General features: G+C 38.2%; 1 protein-coding gene across 1 annotated transcript in view; it reads right to left on the reverse strand.

Annotated features, from left to right (window-relative positions):
• The window catches only part of HCLS1 (hematopoietic cell-specific Lyn substrate 1), a 49,605-nt gene that overhangs the window by 23,374 nt on the left and 5,163 nt on the right, over positions 1–21,068 (reverse strand). The window contains exon 4 of the mRNA XM_044670063.1: positions 3,612–3,741. Coding sequence (XP_044525998.1) covers positions 3,612–3,741 — 130 coding nt within the window. The remainder of the gene's footprint in view (positions 1–3,611; positions 3,742–21,068) is intronic.

The following is a 21,068-nucleotide window of genomic DNA, read 5'->3' on the forward strand; positions in this document are numbered from 1 at the left end:
ACAGAAGGTAAGGGTTTAAAAAAAAAAAGGGTGTATTTTACAATACAGGGTCTAAGGCTTCAAACTGGGGAGTCTGGCCTGTGTGATTTTCTTGCTCAGGACCAGAACTTGAACTCAGGTCATGGGATCCTCAGGTGAGTCTCCAGGGACACCTGCATCTCACCCTGTGGGATTCTGGATCTGAATTCCTCTCCCTCTTCAATCCCTTCCCTTCTGGGTTCAGGTAAGCCTCCCTACTTAGGAGGATTTTGTTGTTCTTTTCTTTCACAGGCCTTTTACTGTTATATTTTCTGTTTCATGTTTGTCCTGTTTTTAGGTCTAGTTGCATTTTACAGATTGTTGATTTTTCTCTTTATTAAAACTTGTATATTTTGATGTATATACATAGATATTTTGGTTAAGAGTTCCCTTATTCTGAAGAGCACTTGGATTGGTTTTGGTAAAAGGTTCTCCTATACTAGTATTTGGATGAGTATTTAAGGTTTCGAGTTTCTCTTCATATGCAGTCAGGTTTCTGTTCAAGAAAGGCTATTCTCACTTATGAAATAGCAACAACAAATCCAAGATCTTTCTTTTTATGTTTTGAGTGAAAGGCTCAGCGTAAGTTTTACTCTGATAGGGACTCACTTTTTCAGGAGGGAGGAATAATTTCATTCATGTGTTGTCTGTATTTCAGTTTTGTCAGTGTTTGTTCCATTTTCTATTTTGGATACAGGTTCAGTTAGATTCCTGTGAGTCATATTCAAATACACAGGCACCTGTATTTTCAGATGCTGAATTTACTACTTCCTTGTTCTGTTTATATGCTAGAGAAATTCTTAGCTTAGTAACAGAGGCTATGAATTTGCTAGAGATAGCTGGCAAGTTTACTTTTTCCTCTCAGAATATTTAAAAGAAAATGGGAAATGAGCTTAACTCTGTTCTATCTGGTAGCCCATTTGGGAAATTGTTGGAAGCAGAAGGACAGGACAAGCTTTCTGTTCCACCTGGCATGACAAGTTAAAGCAATAAACCATAAGATGTGGTTCAAATTGGCCTGTAACTCTTATGATTTATTTTGGCCGGTATTTGGAAGCCTAAAAATAGAAATCCTAAAAGGGCTAAGACTTATTCTACAAGACAAACATCTAGGGTAAATGGTAGTGTTGGGCTAACTAAAGCATCGTACCCAGGAACCAGACAGCTAAGCCAGGAAACACCCAGAGAGAAAAAGCAGCCAGATTTAGAAAAATAAAAAATGTCTTCTGCCCCTCACTGCCTATCACCACATCTTGAAAACCAGAAAAAGGAGATGGCAGGAAGTTTTCCATTGAGAGAGTAGATTGGGTCTACTGATACTGGACTAGCTACCATCCTAGCCCATCACCCTTTTAGAGCCTCTGATTTGTCTACGTGACAGAGCTAGATTCCTAAATTTGATGATGACCCCACCTCTATTATTCAGAAGTCCCAAGCTATTTTCATAGGGCCCATTCCATTATGGGAAGATGTTACAGATCTTATGGACACATTACTTTCCTCCGGGGAGAAAGCTGCAGTCATAGAAACCAAAAATAGATGAGTTATTCCAGGACTACAGGGACAAAACCCCTATTGATACCCTAATTTGACTGGGTACAGAAGCAGATTTATCCAATCAGGAGAAGCTCTGATCAGAGGTATGGAGGCATGTGTAGTCAGACCAGAAAAAAATCAAACAAGAGAAAAGATTCCTAGACAATTTTATGATCACCTATGCAAAGGAGCTAAAAGATATGCACAGCTTGGCCCTATTAATCCTATTATTAATCCTAGGGATGCTGGAATCATTAACATAGCTTTTGTTGATCAAGCATCCTCAGAAATCAAGGACTACTTCTTGAACAGATGTCCTGGGTGTCAGGTAAGTAATATTGGTGAACTTAAAGTCACTGCTTTGTATGTCTTTGGGAGAGAAAAGAAAAAGAATTAACAGGGCTCTCAGAGCACCCTTACAGTCACCCCTACATTTGAATCCAAGGCAGACAGAAGCCAATCCCTTGACTGTTACTACTGCAGGAAATTGGATCACCTTACTAAGCAGCATCAGAAAAACAGAGAGATGATGAACAGAGGAATTGCAACAAGCCAAGATAGGCTATATTCTTTTCACCTAGTCCTGTATCAAGGAGGAACTTCAGCATCCCTCATAGAAATGATACATGAATGAGGGAGAGAGGCAGAAATAGGGGATGAGTCACAGCCATAAATAGAAAAATGTGTTTTTTCTAGCCCTGATACTCTTGTGGCCTCCTCCTATACCTCTGAACCTTACATCTCTGTCAAACAATAGATCACATTGTTTGTGATTGCTCACTAAATATGAGAACCTCACTGTCTATTTTCACTTCAGTGCCAGTCCCATCAAAATTCTTAATCTAGAGTTTGCAAACTTGCTTAAAAATTTTTTTGATTAATGTGTTTCATGTAATTGTTTTCTTTTGTAATCCTGTGCATTTTATTTTATGCCTTTAGAACAATTCCAAGAAGTGATGCAGAGGCTGCTTCCTCTGTCAAAGGGGACCTTGAAATGGGACTAGATGGTCTCAACATCTCTTCTGGCTCCAAATCCCATGATTCTACAAGTGAATGAACAAAGCTATCTCCAAAGTTACAATGGGAATCAAAAGTTCAGTTTGATTTAATATGCAACTTTTTTTTACATGAAATATTTCTGAACCATGTAATCATAAAGCCTAGGTTTTTCATGATAAACTTCAGTTGCTAAAATATGTTTGTGGTTATATTTTTATAATATATAATATAATATCCAAATAAGAGCATTAAAAACAGTCTCAGGAAGCATAAGAAGCAAAGCAGACACAAGACACTGAAAATTTTGAAAATAATAAACAGGAAAATGATTTCTTTCACAAATCAAATCCCAAAGTCATATTGGCTAGATTAACAAGCTAACATTCCTAAAATTTTGGTCCCCAAGTACTACTTTCCCTCTCTGTCTTTAGGAGTTAGAGTAGATAGTCAGAATAAGATCTCTTATAGAGATGACATGTTCCAAGAGTCTATAGAATAGTAAACAAATGTTAGCCTGGCATAATAATAGCTAGCAAGTCACTTAACCATGTTTCCCTCAATTCCCTGTAAATGTAAATGTAAAATGTAAAAAAAAAATCTGTAAATGTGCTAGAGAAGGAAATGGCAAACCAGTCTAGTCCAAGATTGGGTCACAAAAAGTCAGAAACAACCGAGCAACATTTTAGTTTAGTGCCTTAAGGTTTGCGAAGTGTTTTATAAATATTATCTCGTTTAGTCTTCATAAAAACCCTGGGAAATAGGTACTGTTATTATTCCCATTTTACAGATGAAGAAACTGAGGCAGACAGAGGTTAAAGAACTTTCCCACAATCACACAGCAAGTAAATGTCTGAGGTCGAATTAGAAATCAGGTCTACTGGACTCCAGGCCCAGTGCTCTGTGTGCTATGGCTCCACCTAAAGTAGCATGAGAATAAAATGGTGCCTTGAGTGTGTCACACCTCTTATTGGTTGTGTCTTGTAGTGTGGCTGACATTGCTAACACTCCAATTATCAGTTCTTAATTAACCTCTCTATCCCGCTCTTTTTTCAACTCACCTTGTCCATCCTGTCTCTTTCCACCCCAAACCTGCCTCCGTACCCATGGGATGCTTTGGGCCCTGCTTCCATCTCTTTTTTCTTGAGGACATCGTGTTCTTCTGACACTTTGTTCCGCAGTTGGTGGATACTAAAAGTGAGCAGATCACACAGATTCAGGGAGTGTTCTAGGAAGGCAGGGTGACAAAGATGGAGGAACATTGGCCTGGGAGTCAAGAGCCCCATGCTGCTACCTAAAGAAACCTGAGCAGCTTTAATATAGAGGGTGTCAAAGAAGCAGCCACTGGCAATAACCCTGAGATAAATACACCAGTGCTGCTCTTACTCTGGGGATGTCTACCAGCAGGAAATAAAAACTAGGAGAAACAAAACTTCTGAACCAATTTTTGTAAGGCTCACCCAATCCAAAGCAAATTTTCCTGGAACTCTAGAAGGTGGGATCGTGATACCAGTTGAGATCTATTTGAGGTGAAAGATCAAGGTTGGAAAGGTAGAAGAATGTTGCTTAAGCTGAGTATCTGGGTTTCCTTGGGTAATCCGTGTCCTGAGAAAAGTCTTGTGTGCCAGGCTATGCTAGGAACTGCCCAAGATCGTAGGTCTCCCAAATACTGAAGGGCTAATGATAATGGCTCTGTCACAAGTTCAATGACAAAATGTCTAAGCTAGTCCCTCCCTAGGAACTTGTGCCAGATCATGACAGAAATCTCTAAATTGTTCAAGTTTTCCTTAATCCTCAAAGCAAAGAGCAGCAGGTGGTTTGTCAGGGAGCAGGGATTTCATTAGATTCAGAACTGCTAATATCACTCCAGAGACCAGAACAGCAGTTCTGGCATTTGGAAAGGGGATCAGGAAACATTAACAGAAGACCACGATAGAAGGAAGGCTATCTCTGTTTCCTCCTTACAACAGGAAGCAGAGATGACAGGATCAAAGGGGCCCTGGCTTTTGAGGCCAAGTGGATGAAATTATAATGGTTCGGAAACCATTGTCATTGTCATCTCCACAATGTCTAAACTTCTCCTTGGATTAAGTGGTTTAGGTAGAGTCAGGTTAGCCCAAAGTAATGATGTCTATAGATAGTATCCCCTATTAGGACAGGGGAAAAGGAGCAGTACTTTTAAAACGTGAGAGTCAGGTTAGGGGGGAATGTGGGAAGGAAGAAATCAAGGAAAAGCAGAGAGGTAAACAAATATCTCTAGTTGTCAGGAAAGAAGAGCTAGACATGGACCAGAAGAAGAGGGAGATTCAAACTAGATAGAAGACCCTCTCTGTGCCTTGGTTTCCTTATCTGTAAAATGAGAACTTTGAGTAGAAAGAGACTGAAACTAGAAATAAAATATAAACTTCATTTATTTTCTCTTGGTCTAAATTTCCTCATCTATAAGATGAGGGGTTAGATTAGAAGGCCTTTAAGGTCTCTTACAACCATAAATCTATAATCCCAGGGAACCAGAAGAAAGAAAGTATGGAAAGACTTACTGTGGTAGAAATTTGACTAGGTTTGATCTAGGAGACAGATGGTTGGCAAGGATAGGGTATGATGCAAAAGAAAGAGCCTGAGCATTTCCTAAATAGACAATAGAGAGTATGGAAAGGATGTTCCCTAGAGAGAAGGGCTCTGGCTTAGGTGAACAAGGGGTTCTAAGGAGATTCTATCCCTTTAGGTTCTACTCCATCTAGCATTCCAGGCTATAGGAAAAGTGCTGTAGCTATCCAAGGTCCAATAAAATGTTTCAGAAACAATTAAAGATCTCAGAGTTGTGAATCATTCTGTCCTCCTTTCTCTTATCTTATGTGCCCATTAGATGGGATATCTTTTATTTAAATGTGCATATATATATATATATATATATATATATATATATCTTATGTGTAGGTAAGTTGTTTTTTTTTATTTGTAAGCAAGAGACTCTTCTCTGCCCCTGATGAGAGGAGGTGGAGGGTAGGGGGGGAAGAAGGAAGGGAAGAAGGAAGGAAGGAAGGAAGGAAGGAAGGAAGGAAGGAAGGAAGGAAGGAAGGAAGGAAGGAAGGTGAAAGTTCAAAATAGAACCCAGGGAGGAGAGCAGAACATAGGTAAAGAAAGAGAAAAGTTTGGAAGGAGTTTAGGAACAAAAATCAGACATACTTCTTGGTAACCCAGAGAAAAGAAAGTTCAGCTTGGTCTAAGAGTCAAAGGAAAACAGAACTAGTAATGATACACACTACTTAGGAAGGATATTAAACAGGAAAGAACCTGATTTGATTGGTCAAAGCTAATTAGACCCTAGATTTCCTAAGCTACATTTCCTGTTATGAAATGGGTTCACCACATGTGACATATACCTCACAATGCCCTGGTGCCCTGGAGTAAAGTAGTGTTTCTGGTATTGAAAAACTGTCTTGAATATTTCATTGTAGCTGTAAACCTTAATGTCCTATAGAAATGTAATTCTTATAAAAAAAAAAAAAAGTTCTTGGGTTTGGGATAAGAGATGTTTTCTATTTGTCCTAAACATTGTCCTTACAAGAACATTAGCTGGAGGCCACATGTGAATAAAAAGTAATTGCATCACTTTAAAGATATGGGCAACTGGTAGTTTGTAAAAGAGAAATAAGAAGAGTTCAAATCATTTCGTTTAAAAATTAAGATGGGGCAGCCTGGGTGGCTCATTAGATAGTGCCAGGCCTAAGGACAGGAGGTCCTAGGTTCAAATCCAACCTCAGACACTTCCTAGTTGTGTGATGCTGGGCAAGTCATTTAAACCCAATTGCCTAACCCTTACTGCTCTTTCACCTATATAGTATTGATTCTAAGAGAGAAGGTAAGGATTTTTAAAAAATTAAGACTAAAAAGCACAAAATTTTATTAAATGAACATGAAAATGACAGAATATGCAGTTTAATATTATGACTAGTTAAAAGAGTAAAAGACTTCCAAAGAAAAGAATCATCTTCTTGATGGTGGGGATTAGAAACCATGCCCCAAGGACTTAATTCTTTTATCTCTGGCACACATTCTCTAGTCTGATTGATGATTCTCTAATCCCCAGTTATCTTCTCACTGGTTACCTCCCCCACTCCCCACCCCCATACTAGAATCTCCAATTCTTTACCCTCCCTTGTTTCTAGTTCAGGAACCATAAAGAATTACAATGAAATCAATACTACAATTACTCCTGGATAAGGTATATCAATCTCTTCCCCTATGGCATCACTATATTAATTTCCCAAGATACCCCCGCCTCCCCACAGTATCCCTGGCCCCTACTCCCTTATACATGCTATCTTTGTAAATTCCTTGAGAGGGGACTGTATTTGTTTTTTTTTTCTCCCTAGTAATTACTGCAGACCTGGCACATAGTAAGTGCTTAATAAAGGCATTTTCTTTTCATACTGGAGGAAGAAATGGGAAGAAGCATCAACAGAGGAAAAGAAAAGGGGAAGAAAGAAACTGATCCTCACATGAGCATGTCTATCAGGCCTCTGCTGAAGAAGAATTCATCTTTACCCTTTCTTCCTTCCTCACTTTCTCATATAATTCCAACCCTGCCCAATATTATATAATAAATATACTTTTTTTTAAAAAGGTCATATTGGAGGAAGGAAGAATAATTTCCATCTAGGAGGATCAGTCATGATTTCATTTGAGCTTGCTCTGGAAAGAGAATAGGTTTGCAAATGGGAAACAGGACCAAGAAGATGAAGACACGAGAGATATTCTACATGTAAGGAACATTGTGAGCCAACACACTGAACTTGAAAGTACTTGACATATATACACATCTAATCCACCTCCCTGTGCTATCTCTAGTTCATTCCTAAGGGAATCCTGTAGATCATAGATGAAGCTGGGATGGGCTTGATCTCATTAGTCATCTTGTCAAACTCTCTCATTTATGAAGAGACCATCTCTTAGAGCTTAAGTGATTTGTCCAAGTTCATATAGCTTATAAACTAATAAGAGGCAAAACCGGGTTTCACATTAAGATCTTCTACATCTCCAACATTATTATATCATGCCACCATTCTGCCTCCTATCAGGTGATCTTCTCTACTTGGTTTCATCTGTAGACTTCATCACTCTTTTTACAGTACCTTAGAAGATATTCTTCAAACTGTTATTTCACACTTTGCGTGGCCTCTGTTTTCTTCTCATCTCTGTTTATCTTCCATTTATACGATGCCCTCTTTGCTTTTCCAGCTTAATATTCTAGGGGAATTTTGTTTTGTTTCTTTCATGGTCCCATAGAAAGCAGGAGAAAGAAGGATTTTAAGAATCAATGTCCACATTTTAGAGAAGGAAAATGAAACTACAAAGTGTTCAGTTCACTTTCTGCTCTTCCAAGCTTGGTGGGAGAGAAAAACCTAGTATTTCCCTAGCAGAAGGAATCTGTATTCCCCCTTCAAGTGTATGAATAACTGTATTCTCCTGCTAGCATCTCCTCCATGGTCAGTATGATGAAGGCAATAGTAGTGTTAGCACTTTCTTTAGGGGCAGGAATTACAGAAGGGTCCAGTTCATGGAGCAACACCACCACCTTGTGGTTATCTTATATATTACTACTAATGACCTTTGAATTTCAAGAAACTAAAACTTGAAATTTGGGGCAGCTAGGGGATAGAGCAGATATAGGGCAGAGACTGGAGTCAGGAAGACTCATCAGTTCTGAGTTCAAATTTGACCCCAAACATTTACTAGCTGTGTGACCCTGGACAACTCACTTAGGCATTTGGTTTAGTTTTGTTGGAGAAAGAAATGGCCAAGCACTCCAGTATCTTTGCCAATAAAACCCCAAATGGGGTCACAGAGTAAGATACAAGTGAACAACGAACAACAAAACTGAAATTTGTACGGTAATCTAGCCTGGCAGTTTAGCTCAAGAACTGAGTTCCAAGTCGGGAAGACCTGTATTCGAGTTCAGTTTTCCATTCATATAACAAAAAGATCTTGACAGAGTGGAACAATGGATTGAATCCATGAGGAAGCCACTTGAGAGGGATGAATATATAAATCCTTGCACTTCTCCTGGAGATTATCTGCTTAGATATAGTTTATAATGAAACACATACATTAATGGTATGACAATGACAAGCCACTCTCAGTTTTCTAGGACACAGTTTCTTAGCCTTTTTGGCATTTATTTATTTATGTAGAATATTTTTCTCTGGTTACAAGATTCATGTTCTCTCCCTCCCTTATTTCCTCTCCCATCCTGGAACTGACAAGCAATTCTACTGTGTCATTGTTCAAAACCTTCTTAGCTATTTTGCATGTGTCCTCCCTTGTTAGTCTAGAGAAGCTTATGAATCCCATTTAGAAAAGTTTCTAAATGCATAAAATAGGATTACAAAGGGAACCAATTATATTATTTATATATTATTTACATTATACAATTATACTAAAATACAGTTATCACACAATATGCAATATATCTTTTTTTAAAACCCTTACCTTTCATCTTGAGTCAATACTGTTTATTGGTTCCAAGGCAGAAAAATGGTAAGGGCTAGGAAATGGGGGTTAAGTGATTCGCTCAGGATCACATAGCTAGGAAGTGTCTAAGGACAGATTTGAACCCAGGATCTCCTGTCTCTGAACCTGGCTCTCTGACCACTAAGCCACTCTGCTGCCCTCTATAATATTCTTTTAAAAAATTCATATACCCCAAATTAAGAACCTCTGCTCTATAATATTGTTTTTGTCTCATGATACCCAATTCCAGCACAGCCCAAAACCAGAGCCATGGAAAGAGCACTGCTTTAGGCGTCAGAGACCTTGAACTCCAGCCCAGCTTTGGAATTAAATATTTGTGTAACTTTGAGCAAATCATGGAAACTTTTGATTTGGAGTTCTTCATCTATAAAGAGGAATGGGCAGGCTAAATGCTTTCTATGATCCTATCCTGTGATCCTGATTCTAGTACAAAGAAAATGACTCAAAGATGCCGTATGTCACCTAGGGAGGAGAAAGTCAAGATTTTGTTGCAATACAAGATAAAAATTGAGTGAAAATATTGAGATCCACATAGATCCATACAATGGCATTTTACAGTTTAGCAAAGAGTATTAGCAAGGCTTGAGCCTACTTAAGTTTGAAGAACTTTAGTCTCAAACTTAGTCTGAGAGAGCTTTAAAAGTTCTGGTAAAAGAAACTTGCAAAAGCAAAGGGGAAATTTCAGGATTTCAAAGATGAGATGAGATTTGAGTAAGAAATAGGACAGACTGAAGTCTGAGAAGGTAAAGGTGAGTAATTTATAAAGGTCACGCTGACATATCAAAAAGGAGAAGTAGCAGGTGCAACTCTGGCCCTGCTTGCTTAGGGCACTGCTGTAGCATCCATCTGATTTAGAAATGGATTTAGACGGTCTCTTGCTCTCAAATGGTTTATGAGCACTGCATTATTATTATTTTTAAAACCTACCCAAAAATCTAAATGCAAAACCAAATTCAGAAATAGATTGTGAGAATTTCAGGCATATTAACAAAGATATACATACTTTTTTCCTAACAATCTGTTGGTAATCTGATGACTGGAATTTTTTAAAATGAGAAATTATTTATTTTAAAAATAATTTCTTTTAAAAAAGATGAAAGAGGACAAAAAAGGTATTATTTTACTGCTCTTAATGATCCAGCACTAGATAAAAAGTGAAACTGAACTTCAAATGTAAAGTTTACATCAAAGAATGGCATCAGATGTAATCTAATTGGGTCCTTCTGACCTGAAGCATAAATCTCTTCTGTAGCATCTTTGACAATGGGGACATCTAGAATATGCTTAAAAGCCTCCAACAATAGGGCACTTAGTAGCTCCCAAAGCTGTCTATCTCATTTCTGGGCAACTCTGATTGTTAGAAAGCTTTTTCCTTCTACTAACTGAAATCCCCCTTCTCATAATTTCTACCTCTCTCATCCTATTTCTTCTTTCTGAGGATTGATGAGAACAAGTCTAATACTGCTTCCATATTAGAACCTTTCAAAATTTTTAATAGTCAATATCATGGCACCACCCTTATTTCTCCTTGTCTCCCCATAAAACTTCTCTTGGCTAGCTATACCTAGTTACTTCCAATGATCTCAGAAGGGGGAAGAGTGCTATAGATAAGGCATGGAATGAACTGCTTTGCTCCTAAATGCACCCCTACTCTAAACTTCCCTATTTATTTCAAGAGGATCTCCATCTTCCCAATCATCCAAGTTCATGTCCCCAAGGGCTTTCTTGGTTCTTCCCTAAACTTTACTCCCTAATTCAATCAGTTACCAATTCTTGTGGCTTCTCTGTCTTCCAAAATCTCTTATCCTAAGTCTTCTAACATTTCTAATATTCAAATCATTATTTGAACTTTACTCCCTAATTCAATGTTACCAATTCTTGTGACTTCTCTGTCTTCCAAAATCTCTTATCCTAAGTCTTCTAACATTTCTAATATTCAAATCATTATTTTTCATGGCTTGCAACTTAGGTTATGAGCCTTCACCACCTCTAACCTGCTATTATAATAACGTATTCATTCAAAGATACTTTATTTTCCCAATTATATGTAATAGCAATTTTCAACATGCATCTTCCAAAATTATTAGATCCAAATTGTCTCCCTCCTCTCTCCTTTTCCTTTTCCCCTCTTGGCAATGATAGGCAATTTGATCTGTGTTTTATGTGTATTATCATGCAAAGCATACTTCCATATTGGTCATTGTTATAAAAGAATACTTATATAAAACCAAAACCCCAAGATAAAACCATAAAAAAAAGAATGTGAAATATAATATGCTTTGATCTGCATCTGATCCAATGGTTCTTTCTCTGGAGGAAAATAGATTCTTTATCATAAGTCCTTCAGAATTGTACTGAATCATTGTACTGCTGTTAAGTCTCTCACAGTTGATCATTGTAAAATATTGCTGTTACTATGCACAGTGTTCTCCTGGTTCTGCTTATTTCCCTCTGCATCAGTTCATGTAGGACTTTCCAGCTTTTTCTGAAATCATCCTGTTTACCATTTCTGACAGCACAATAGCATTCTGTCACCATCATATACCACAACTTGTTCAGCCATTCTCCAATTGATGGGTATCCTCTCAATTTCCAATTCTTTGCCACCACAAAGAGAGTAGCTATGAATATTTTTGTACATGTCCTTCCCCCTTTTTGATGATCTTTTTGGGATATATCCCCATTAGTGGTAGATGAAAACTTTTTAAATTGGTCTTTCTGTTTCCAGTCTTTCTCCTTCTTTAATCCATCTTCCTTTTGCTATTCTCAATTCCCATTTGGTTTTAGCCTTGAAGTCAAAACATACAACGCTGCTCCCAGAGAGTGATAGTTTTTACCAACTTTTCCAGAATGTACCAAATGTTTATTGAAGCATACTCCAGGAAGTATCTTTAACACTTTAAAATATCTGTTCATGAACCCTATTTATTATACCTGATTTATTAGGAAAGACGTCAGAGAAAACATAATGGCTCCAGGGTAAATGACCATAGCTTAGCATTATCAGTCTATCAGGGAATTCAACTTCCATTCAAAAGGAAGCAGACAAGTCCCAAAAGTTAACAATAATTAAAGCTTTAACAAAAGATGAATGGGATGCAAGACTAAGGAGGTAATAGTCTTGCTGCCCTGTATAGCACAGTTTTGGAAGTTCATTCATAATCTGAAGAGTACCCAGGAGAAAGCAACCAGGATTGTAAAGGGGTTAAAGATTTAGTCATATGTGGACCTAATGAAGGAATAGGAGAAGACAGTATAAAAATGATGGCTGGGGGCAGCTGGGTAGCTCAGTGGATTGAGAGCCAGGTCTAGAGACGGGAGGTCCTAGGTTCAAATCCGGCCTCAGACACTTCCCAGCTGTGTGACCCTGGGCAAGTCACTTGACCCCCATTGCCTACCCTTACCACTCTTCCACCTATAAGTCAATACACAGAAGTTAAGGGTTTAAAATAATAAAAAAAAAAAATGATGGCTGTCTCCAAGGATCTGATGGATTGTGATATGGCTGCAAAGGGCATAACTAGGTATAAGGGATGGAAGTAGGAGAGAGAGAGGCATAATTGAGCTTAATATAAAGAAAAAACAATCTAAGAATGAAAGCTCTCCAAGGATGGAATGATTTGCCTCTGGAGTCAATAGATTCTCTATCAATTAGGCAGAGTCTAGGTACTGAATGGTTATTTATTGGGCATATGAAAATCTGATATGGGCAGAGGTATGCAGGAATCAGTTAAAAATAGCAGATTGTTAAATTTTCAGTGAGAGCAAGGCTTAATTCACTGTATTGTTGATTGTCTAGAACAGTCATGGGCAAACTAAGGCCCTCAGGCCAGATGCGGCCCCCTGAAATGTTCTATCTAGCCCCCTCACATTATTCTTAATCTGACAAATACAATGAGTAGGATACACTACAATGAAACTTCGAAAGAGTTGACTTAGAAACAGACTGACACATGAGCATTTCCTTTCCTTTGGCCCCCTCTTTAAAACGTTTGCCCATCACTGCTCTAGACTTTAAAAAGTGATGGAGAAAATATTATTAATGCAAAGCATACGTAAGTGTCCTCTGCTTCTTTTAAAACCAATAATTGACTGTTAAATATTTACCAGAATTCCCCTGAGTATGGGTTGGATTAGACAGTCTTTAAGGTCCCTGAACTGTTTGTTTCTGTTCTAAATACTGAGCTGATCACTTTGTCCAGGAAATTAGGTTTTAGATCTAAAGTTAAATCTGGAATTTGAAGTGTCACAAAATGATTAATTCATCACATGATAATTAATTAATAGATTAGATTTTGATCCTCACAACACCCAGTAAGCCAGATAGGATAAGTATTAACATCTTCATTTCAGAGTTGGGAAATGAAGTCTTGCCCAAGGATCAAATAACAAGTCAGTGGTGAAATGAGGACCAGAATCTAATTTTACTAACTTCCAATCCAGACTTCCTTTTGCTACATAATAATAACAGCCAACATATATATGGTAATTTAAAATTTGCAAAGTGCCTTACTAAATATCTTATTTTATCCTTACAACAACCCTGGGAGGTAGATGCTATTATTTTCTCTATTTTACAAACGAAGGTACTGAAGCAGACAGAAGTTAAGTGTTTTGACCAGGGTCATATGTTGAATTAATGTCTGAGGATGGGTTTGAACTTGTCTTCTTGACTCCAGGTCCAACTCTAGCTTCTATATCACATAACTGCCTTTCTAATAATGATCTAGTTCTGTGGTTTCATTGATTTGGGGGGTTCCCTGATAAGGAGACTTCTTCTACCAATATAGATTAGCAACTATTCTACAATTTGAAGTCTGGAAATTTGCTACCTAGGCACTGAGAAGTTAACAGATTGGTCCATGGTCATACAGAAGATATGTAGAGGTGGGACTTGATCCTAAGTCATCTTGAACATAAGAAAGTGGCTAAAGAACTAGTGTACTCACTAACTTTCTATGTATTTATGATAAGATGCAACAGTCATTGCAAAGTAGGAGAGGCCAGCTTATTCAGGTTTCCTATATCACACTCCAGTGTGGGCTCATCTTAAAAATAATTGATGAGATTCCTAGATCAGTCTATTGAAGTCTAACTGATCAATGGCAGGGAAACAAAAGTCAAAGAAATGAAGGAGTTAGATTAGATGGCTTTCCCACTTCTAAATCTATAATTCTATGGTCTCCCTGCAAAAGCCAGATTATCTGGGCCAATTACAACAAACCTACCCTCTTCAATATATTCACCCAAAAACATTCAATGGGTAGACAGACTGACAGAGGGATGAGTTACTCACTGTTGGTCTCTAACCACAACTCATTACATGATGTCTAAATTTAGTAAAAAAGACAGCAAGTCTTAGGTTGGGGGAGGGTTAGAAGAAAAGACTACCACTTCCTTTTCCTGCTCTGAGTCATTAGGGCATTGCAAGTTACTGCTCCCCATCCACACTCCCATCAAACACTCATTGTGTAGTACTTAAGATGGCAACCACTAAACATTGGAGCTCCAGTTATTCCCAGACTCAAATGCACAGCTGTGCCATAGGGTGAGAAATGGGAAGTCTGGAGTTACTGGAGAAACTCTAGAAGGCAAAAAGACCTAACTTCTTTTCTAATCTTTCCCAACCAACAAAGCCTCATCTATTTTTGATTTCTCTAAATACATACCTTTGGGTTCTCTCTCTCTCTCTCTCTCTCTCTCTCTCTCTCTCTCTCTCTCTCTCTCTCTCTCTCTCTCTCTCTCTCTCCTATACCCCCATTCCTGGTTTCATTATCCTTTCTTGTCCCTTTTTCTTAGTTCAAACTAATCTCTCATCCTCATCCTGTCCCTCATTATCCTACCACTTCCAAATAGGAATCTATCAGAAAGATCCCAAGATGTGATAGATAAGCGAATGGATGAATGAATAAATGAATGAATTTCTAGGCACACTTATCAAGATTATGTGTCTTCATAATTATTTGTGGGAGCATTAGAGGAAAAGGTAGCCCATCCTAAGGGAGAGAAATCAGACCAAAGAGAAATTATAGATGAGTAAAAATAAGTGTCATGGCGGAGGAAAGTTGTTAGTGTGAGGGCACTCCAAATTCTAGTATCTTAGAAATATTAAGTAATGGATTCTTTTTTTTTTTTAAACCCTTAACTTCTGTGTATTGGCTCCTTGGTGGAAGAGTGGTAAGGGTAGGCAATGGGGGTCAAGTGACTTGCCCAGGGTCACACAGCTGGGAAGTGGCTGAGGCCGGGTTTGAACCTAGGACCTCCCGTCTCTAGGCCCGACTCTCAATCCACTGAGCTACCCAGCTGCCCCCAAGTAATGGACTCTTAATCATATTACCTGGTATTTTTTCTATTGATATGTAAATAGATTGTTTTTAACTTCAAGCTATTCTGGTATTGGTTTCTTTGCTACTCAATTCCATTTATTCCAATAAATTTATGTTGTCTATCATGTACAAAATATTATATGCCCCACACTGGACTATAAAAGTAGATATGATATGAATCTTGCTTTCAAGGACCTTATAATCTAATGGAGAAAAGGACAAGAACATACATAAATATGATGCAAAGAAGAGTAAAATAAAGGCTAAAGAGATGTCTAGAGAAAGTGTTTATTTCCCATTCAGAGGAACCTAATTGGGTGAAAAAATATCATAAAATTTTAGGGAAAGAAAGGAGCTTAAAGACATCTACTCTATACCGTCACTTTACATACGGAAAACCCTCACTCCCTCTAACGAATCAGCTACCACATATTTTTTTGTTCTACCTCCTGAGCATCTTTCCTATTCCTCTCCTTCTTTTTAGTCACCATCCTGGTTTAGATCCATCTCCTCTCCCTTGAACTACTTCATAACTTCTTGACTCCAGTATTTCCTTTCTCCAACATATCCTCCAAACCAGTGGTGTTAAACTTATAGAAACAGAGACCACTAAACCATACATAAGGGTCCTTGTCTTAGAAAACCTCATGTTAACATTATCTATGTTTTATGGAATTTTTATTTATTTTGTTAAATATTTACCAATTATTTTTTTTAAAGCAAATAAATCCTTTTATCCAATTCAGCAGTCAAACAGAAATAAGAGAAAGTATGCAGAGGAGAATATATATCAGATAATACAGAGTAAAAGAGCCCTCCTTTTTGAGAAAGCTAATCCAATTCAACAGAGAGAAAGAGAGAGAGAGAGAGAGAGAGAGAGAGAGAGAGAGAGAGAGAGAGAGAGAGAGAGAGAGAGAGAGAGAGAGAGATTTCACCCAAGAGAACGTGATGGAGAATGCCAGCTCCTCTTATGTTGGCTTCTTCCTAAAGATTTATTCTTCCTTCAGCATCTAAAGTGGGGCTGGTTCTGGCTTCATTCAAGTGTTGCCTACTGTAATGCTGCTTTCAGGATGTGTATTTGACACTTCTGTTCCACACAACTGTTGTTCAGTCATTTTTCAGTTGTTGTCTGACCCTTTTTTTTGAAAATTTTCTCCTAGTTACATATTTCAAGTTCTTTCCCTCTCCCCTAATCCTCCCTAACCCCCTTTAGCTGATGCACAATTTCACCGGGTTTTGTCTGACTCTTCTTGACCCCATTCTCAGCAGAGATACTGGAGTGGTTCACCATTTCCTTCTCCAACTCATTTTACAAATGAGGAAACTGAAGCAAATGAATTAAGTAAGTTTTCCAGGGTCACCAGCTACTATGTGTTTGAGGCTGGATTTGAACTCTATCCACTGCACCACCCAGCTGCCCCAACTACCAAACTAATATTCCAAAAGCCTAGGTCCAATCATGTAATTCTCCTGCTCAGGAGGAGTCAGAGGCTCCCTAAATGCAAACTCCTCTGCTTTTGTATCAGGGGACTGGCACAAGCATCCATCAGAGAACTCCCATGGCATATTCACTAGTCTGGAATCATGCTCCCCAGCCACTTCCACTGTGGGGGAAAGCATGAGGTGCTCTGCACACCTGTCAGTTCCTCATTACATTCTATATTGGAAGTCCTTCCTAGCCAATTCGCCTCTCTAGATCCATCTCATATTATTATCTCTCACAAGCTCTACATTGCAGCTAGACTGGCCACCTTGCTCTTCCCTGGAGATTACACTCTCCTCTCCTGCCTCTGCACAGCCTCTCCCCCATATTCTATCTTCTTCCATTGGCCTTTGCAATCTCCCATGTCCCTTCAGTTCCAACACTGTCTCCTACAAGAGACCTTTTCTGCTTCCCCAAGTTGCATGCTTCCCAAACCACCACTATCACCTCCACAGAAAAAGAAATTACATTATTTTAAACTCTTACCTTCCATCTTAGATCAATACTGTGCATTGGCTCCAAGGCAGAAAAGCGGTAAGGGCTAGGCAATGGGGGTTAAGTGACTTGCCCAGGGTCACACAGCGAGGAAGTGTCTGAGGCTATATTTGAACCCAAGATCTCTCTTCTCTAGGCATGGCTCTCTATGCATTGAACCTCCTGGAAGCCCTTATATATTTATTTTTATTGGCTTATCCATGTGCATTTTGATTCTCCTTAGGATCAGGGAAGTACCTCAAGGACAGGATCTGTTTCATCTTGTCCACAAGAATAACTTGAGAAAACTTTGTCAAATACTTTGCAAAAATTTAAGGTGCAGAATTCTTCTGGTTTATTGGCATAGAAGTCCTGATAGAGAGGAAATGAGGTCAATTTGGTATGATCTGTTTTTTTTTATTTTTAAACTCTTAACTTCTGTGTATTGACTTATAGGTGGAAGAGTGGTAAGGGTAGGCAATGGGGGTCAAGTGACTTGCCCAGGGTCACACAGCTGGGCAGTGTCTGAGGTCGGATTTGAACCTAGGACCTCCCGTCTCTAGGCCTGGCTCTCAATAAATCCACTGAGCTACCCAGCTGCCCCGTATGATCTGTTTTTGATGAAGGAATATGGATTTTATAATCATTGCTTTATTTTCTAGATGTTTACTGACTATTCATTTAACAATATATTCTAGAATTTTTTGAGTAATAAAAGTCAAAACTACAAGCATGTAGTATACAAAATCTGATCATGCAGTCTCTCTATCTCTCCATCTGTTTCTCTGTCTCTGTTTCTATCTCTCTCTCTCTTCCCATGCCATGCACCACCTTTTCTGTTATTTTTAGGGGATTGGACCTGTGATTTCCTTGCCATAGAGAACCCCTTGGTGATGAAGCTCCATCAGTCAATTCTCTGGGCACCTTCTCTTATCTCTTTTGAGAGTTGCCTAGCATCGGGAGGTTGTGACTTGCCCAGGGTTATGCAGTCAGTATACATCAAAGGCAGGGGTCTCTTCTCACTACACTATTCTGTCATATATATATATATATACACACACACATTTCTTTTCAACCTTGCCCTTCTTAGAATCAATACTAAGTATCAGTTCCAAAGCAGGAGAGTGGGTGCCTTGCCCAAGGTCACACTGCTTGGGAGTATCTGAGACCAGATTTGAACCCAAGACCTCTCTCATCTTAGCCTGGCTTCCTATCCATTGACCCACCTGTTCTTTACATTTATTGTCATCACTGTTCAATCATTTTTCAGTCATGTCAATTCTGTGGCTATGTTTGGAGTTTTCTTAGCAGGCTCTAGAGTGATTTGTCATTTCCTCCTCCAGCTCATTTTACAGATGAAGAAATGGAAGCAAACAGGAGGAAGTGATTTGCCCAGGGTCACACAGTTCATGTCTGAGGCCAGATTTGAACCAGGAAAATGAGTTTTCTTGATTCCAAGCCCAGTTCTGTATACCCATTGGATCACCTAGTTGCCCTATAGTTTTTTATATACTTAAAAAAATTACTGATGGTATCTCAGCAGAAAGTTCCTGAGGATCTGAGCCTTTTGACTTAAACTAATCAGGAGCAGCTACGTGCTTCTGTACTTATCTATTTATTTGGGGTTTCAGTTGCTCCTTGGCAATTTTCCCAGATTCATTTCCAGTCTACAAATCATTCTCCTTGGAAGGGAAATAGGACTAAACTGAGGAGTTGAGTCGCTCTGATACCTTTTGTTCATTCATCATAATTCTATCTATTTCATCAGTAATTCTATCTTTCCTTTGAGCCTCCTCTTTTCCTCAATTAAGATAAAAAATAATCCTTTTTTAAAATTAGCTTTTTTTTTTTTTAGTTTTTGTTCTTTTACAACCTTAGCAGTATTCTTTAAAGACCATGCTTTATGATAATACACATATAATTCAATCTAATTGCTTGCGAGCTCCTGGAGGAAGGGAAGGGAGGAAGGGAGACAATTTGGATCATACAACTTCAGAAAACTAATTTAGAAATTTGTTATTGCATGCAATTGATAACATCACTAATTAATTAATTAAAAATTTAAAAGACAATGCTTTAATTTTGTGTTCATCCTCCTTTGCTTCCATCTTCTGCTCATATCATTTTAAAATACAATTGGTTCAATGAGTTAATTATGTGTACGTCTGTCTCTTTAAACAATTCCCCCGTTTCCTTCTCATGAAAATTGCTTCTCTTCAGAATTTCATTTTTGAGAATTTACCAGTTAGTCTTTCTATAAATCAGAGGTGCTTAGTTTGTAGAATTATTTTTCAAAAAATATTTTTACAACTGTGTTTCAATATATTTATAATTGGTTTCTTTTGTAAATCCTATATGCATTATTTTGTGAATGTAAATACATTATTCTGAGAAAGGAGTCATCCATAAGCTCTGCCAGAGGGCCAAAGGAGTCCATTATTCAAAAGAAAGTTCTAAAGCCTTTGAAACCTGCCTTCCACAAACTTAGAACATTCATCTATTTCTGCTCAACTTTCCTCTCTTCTACCACAAATCCTAAATTGATGTGATCACTTCTCCCTTTAGCTTCCTATGATTTTCATCCTAGAACAGAGGTTCTCCTCATTGGTTCCTCCATTTTTTGAAATGCCAAGTTATTATTAAACTGAGTCAAGAAATTATTGGCTGCTCTGCTTCAGGAAAAGTGAGTATCTATGCGAACATCCACTTAATTAGCTTCCCAATACTAAGATATCTATCCTCTCTCTATGTGAAGCTAGTGACACACTTCTCCATTTCTTCAAGTATTCTTCTTTCTATATCGAGTGGCTTTAGTAAATAGCACATTCTCACAACAATAACATTTCTTTTGTTGATCTTCACTAAAATATATTATAAAAATCATCAAAATACATTATCCTTTCCCAATCTACTTTCTGGCTCCTGAAATTCCTTAAAAATAAACCATAAACTATATGGTTCCAGAGCCATGTGCTAGTCACTCTCTCATCAATCTCACTTATCCTTACAAAGGCAACTTTTACAATTTGTATTAGGAACTTTGGTGCATCTTGTTTGTTATATTTTTTATATTTTGTGAGTTACTATAGACCATCTGAGGGCAAGGGTGTTACTACTGACTTCTTTCTTGGATTTTGTTTCTTATGAACTTCTGGCCATTGAGACTACAAATCTCCTTACATTGCAATCCTTTTAATTCTTCTTCTAAGGTTCATGGATGGCATATACAATGCACAGCAATTAGAGATAGAAATGTAGACTACATATTTTAATAAGGAGTTGTGGCTTGTTTCACAAAACTCTGGACACCAGCATTTAGTGGGACAACTGCCTAGATTGAAGGCATAGTGCCCAGGAGCAACTGACAAGCCTCTAAAGGACTGGATTCAGAAATCCAAATTTTAAAGTGATGGCAAAGGTCATAAATACCCTCCAAGTTCTTTGGCTCCTTCTCTGGTTGCATCCTTTGAGACCATTTTGTCATTCCTTGTTAATTCTACCTCTACCTTCCATTCAGTCCTGGTACCAGAGCTATCTCTCACTCTGCTTTCTTTGTCCCTGCAAAGTTCTGCCCCCAGTTTCTTCCCTGTTTGTTTTCTTCCTTTCTTCCTTCCTTTCTTTCTTCCTTTCTTTCTTCCTTCCTTTCTTTCTTTCTTTCTTTCTTTCTTTCTTTCTTTCTTTCTTTCTTTCTTTCTTTCTTT

This window comes from Gracilinanus agilis, chromosome 3 (assembly GCF_016433145.1).
Source record: "Gracilinanus agilis isolate LMUSP501 chromosome 3, AgileGrace, whole genome shotgun sequence".
NCBI classification, from domain to species: Eukaryota; Metazoa; Chordata; class Mammalia; order Didelphimorphia; family Didelphidae; genus Gracilinanus; species Gracilinanus agilis.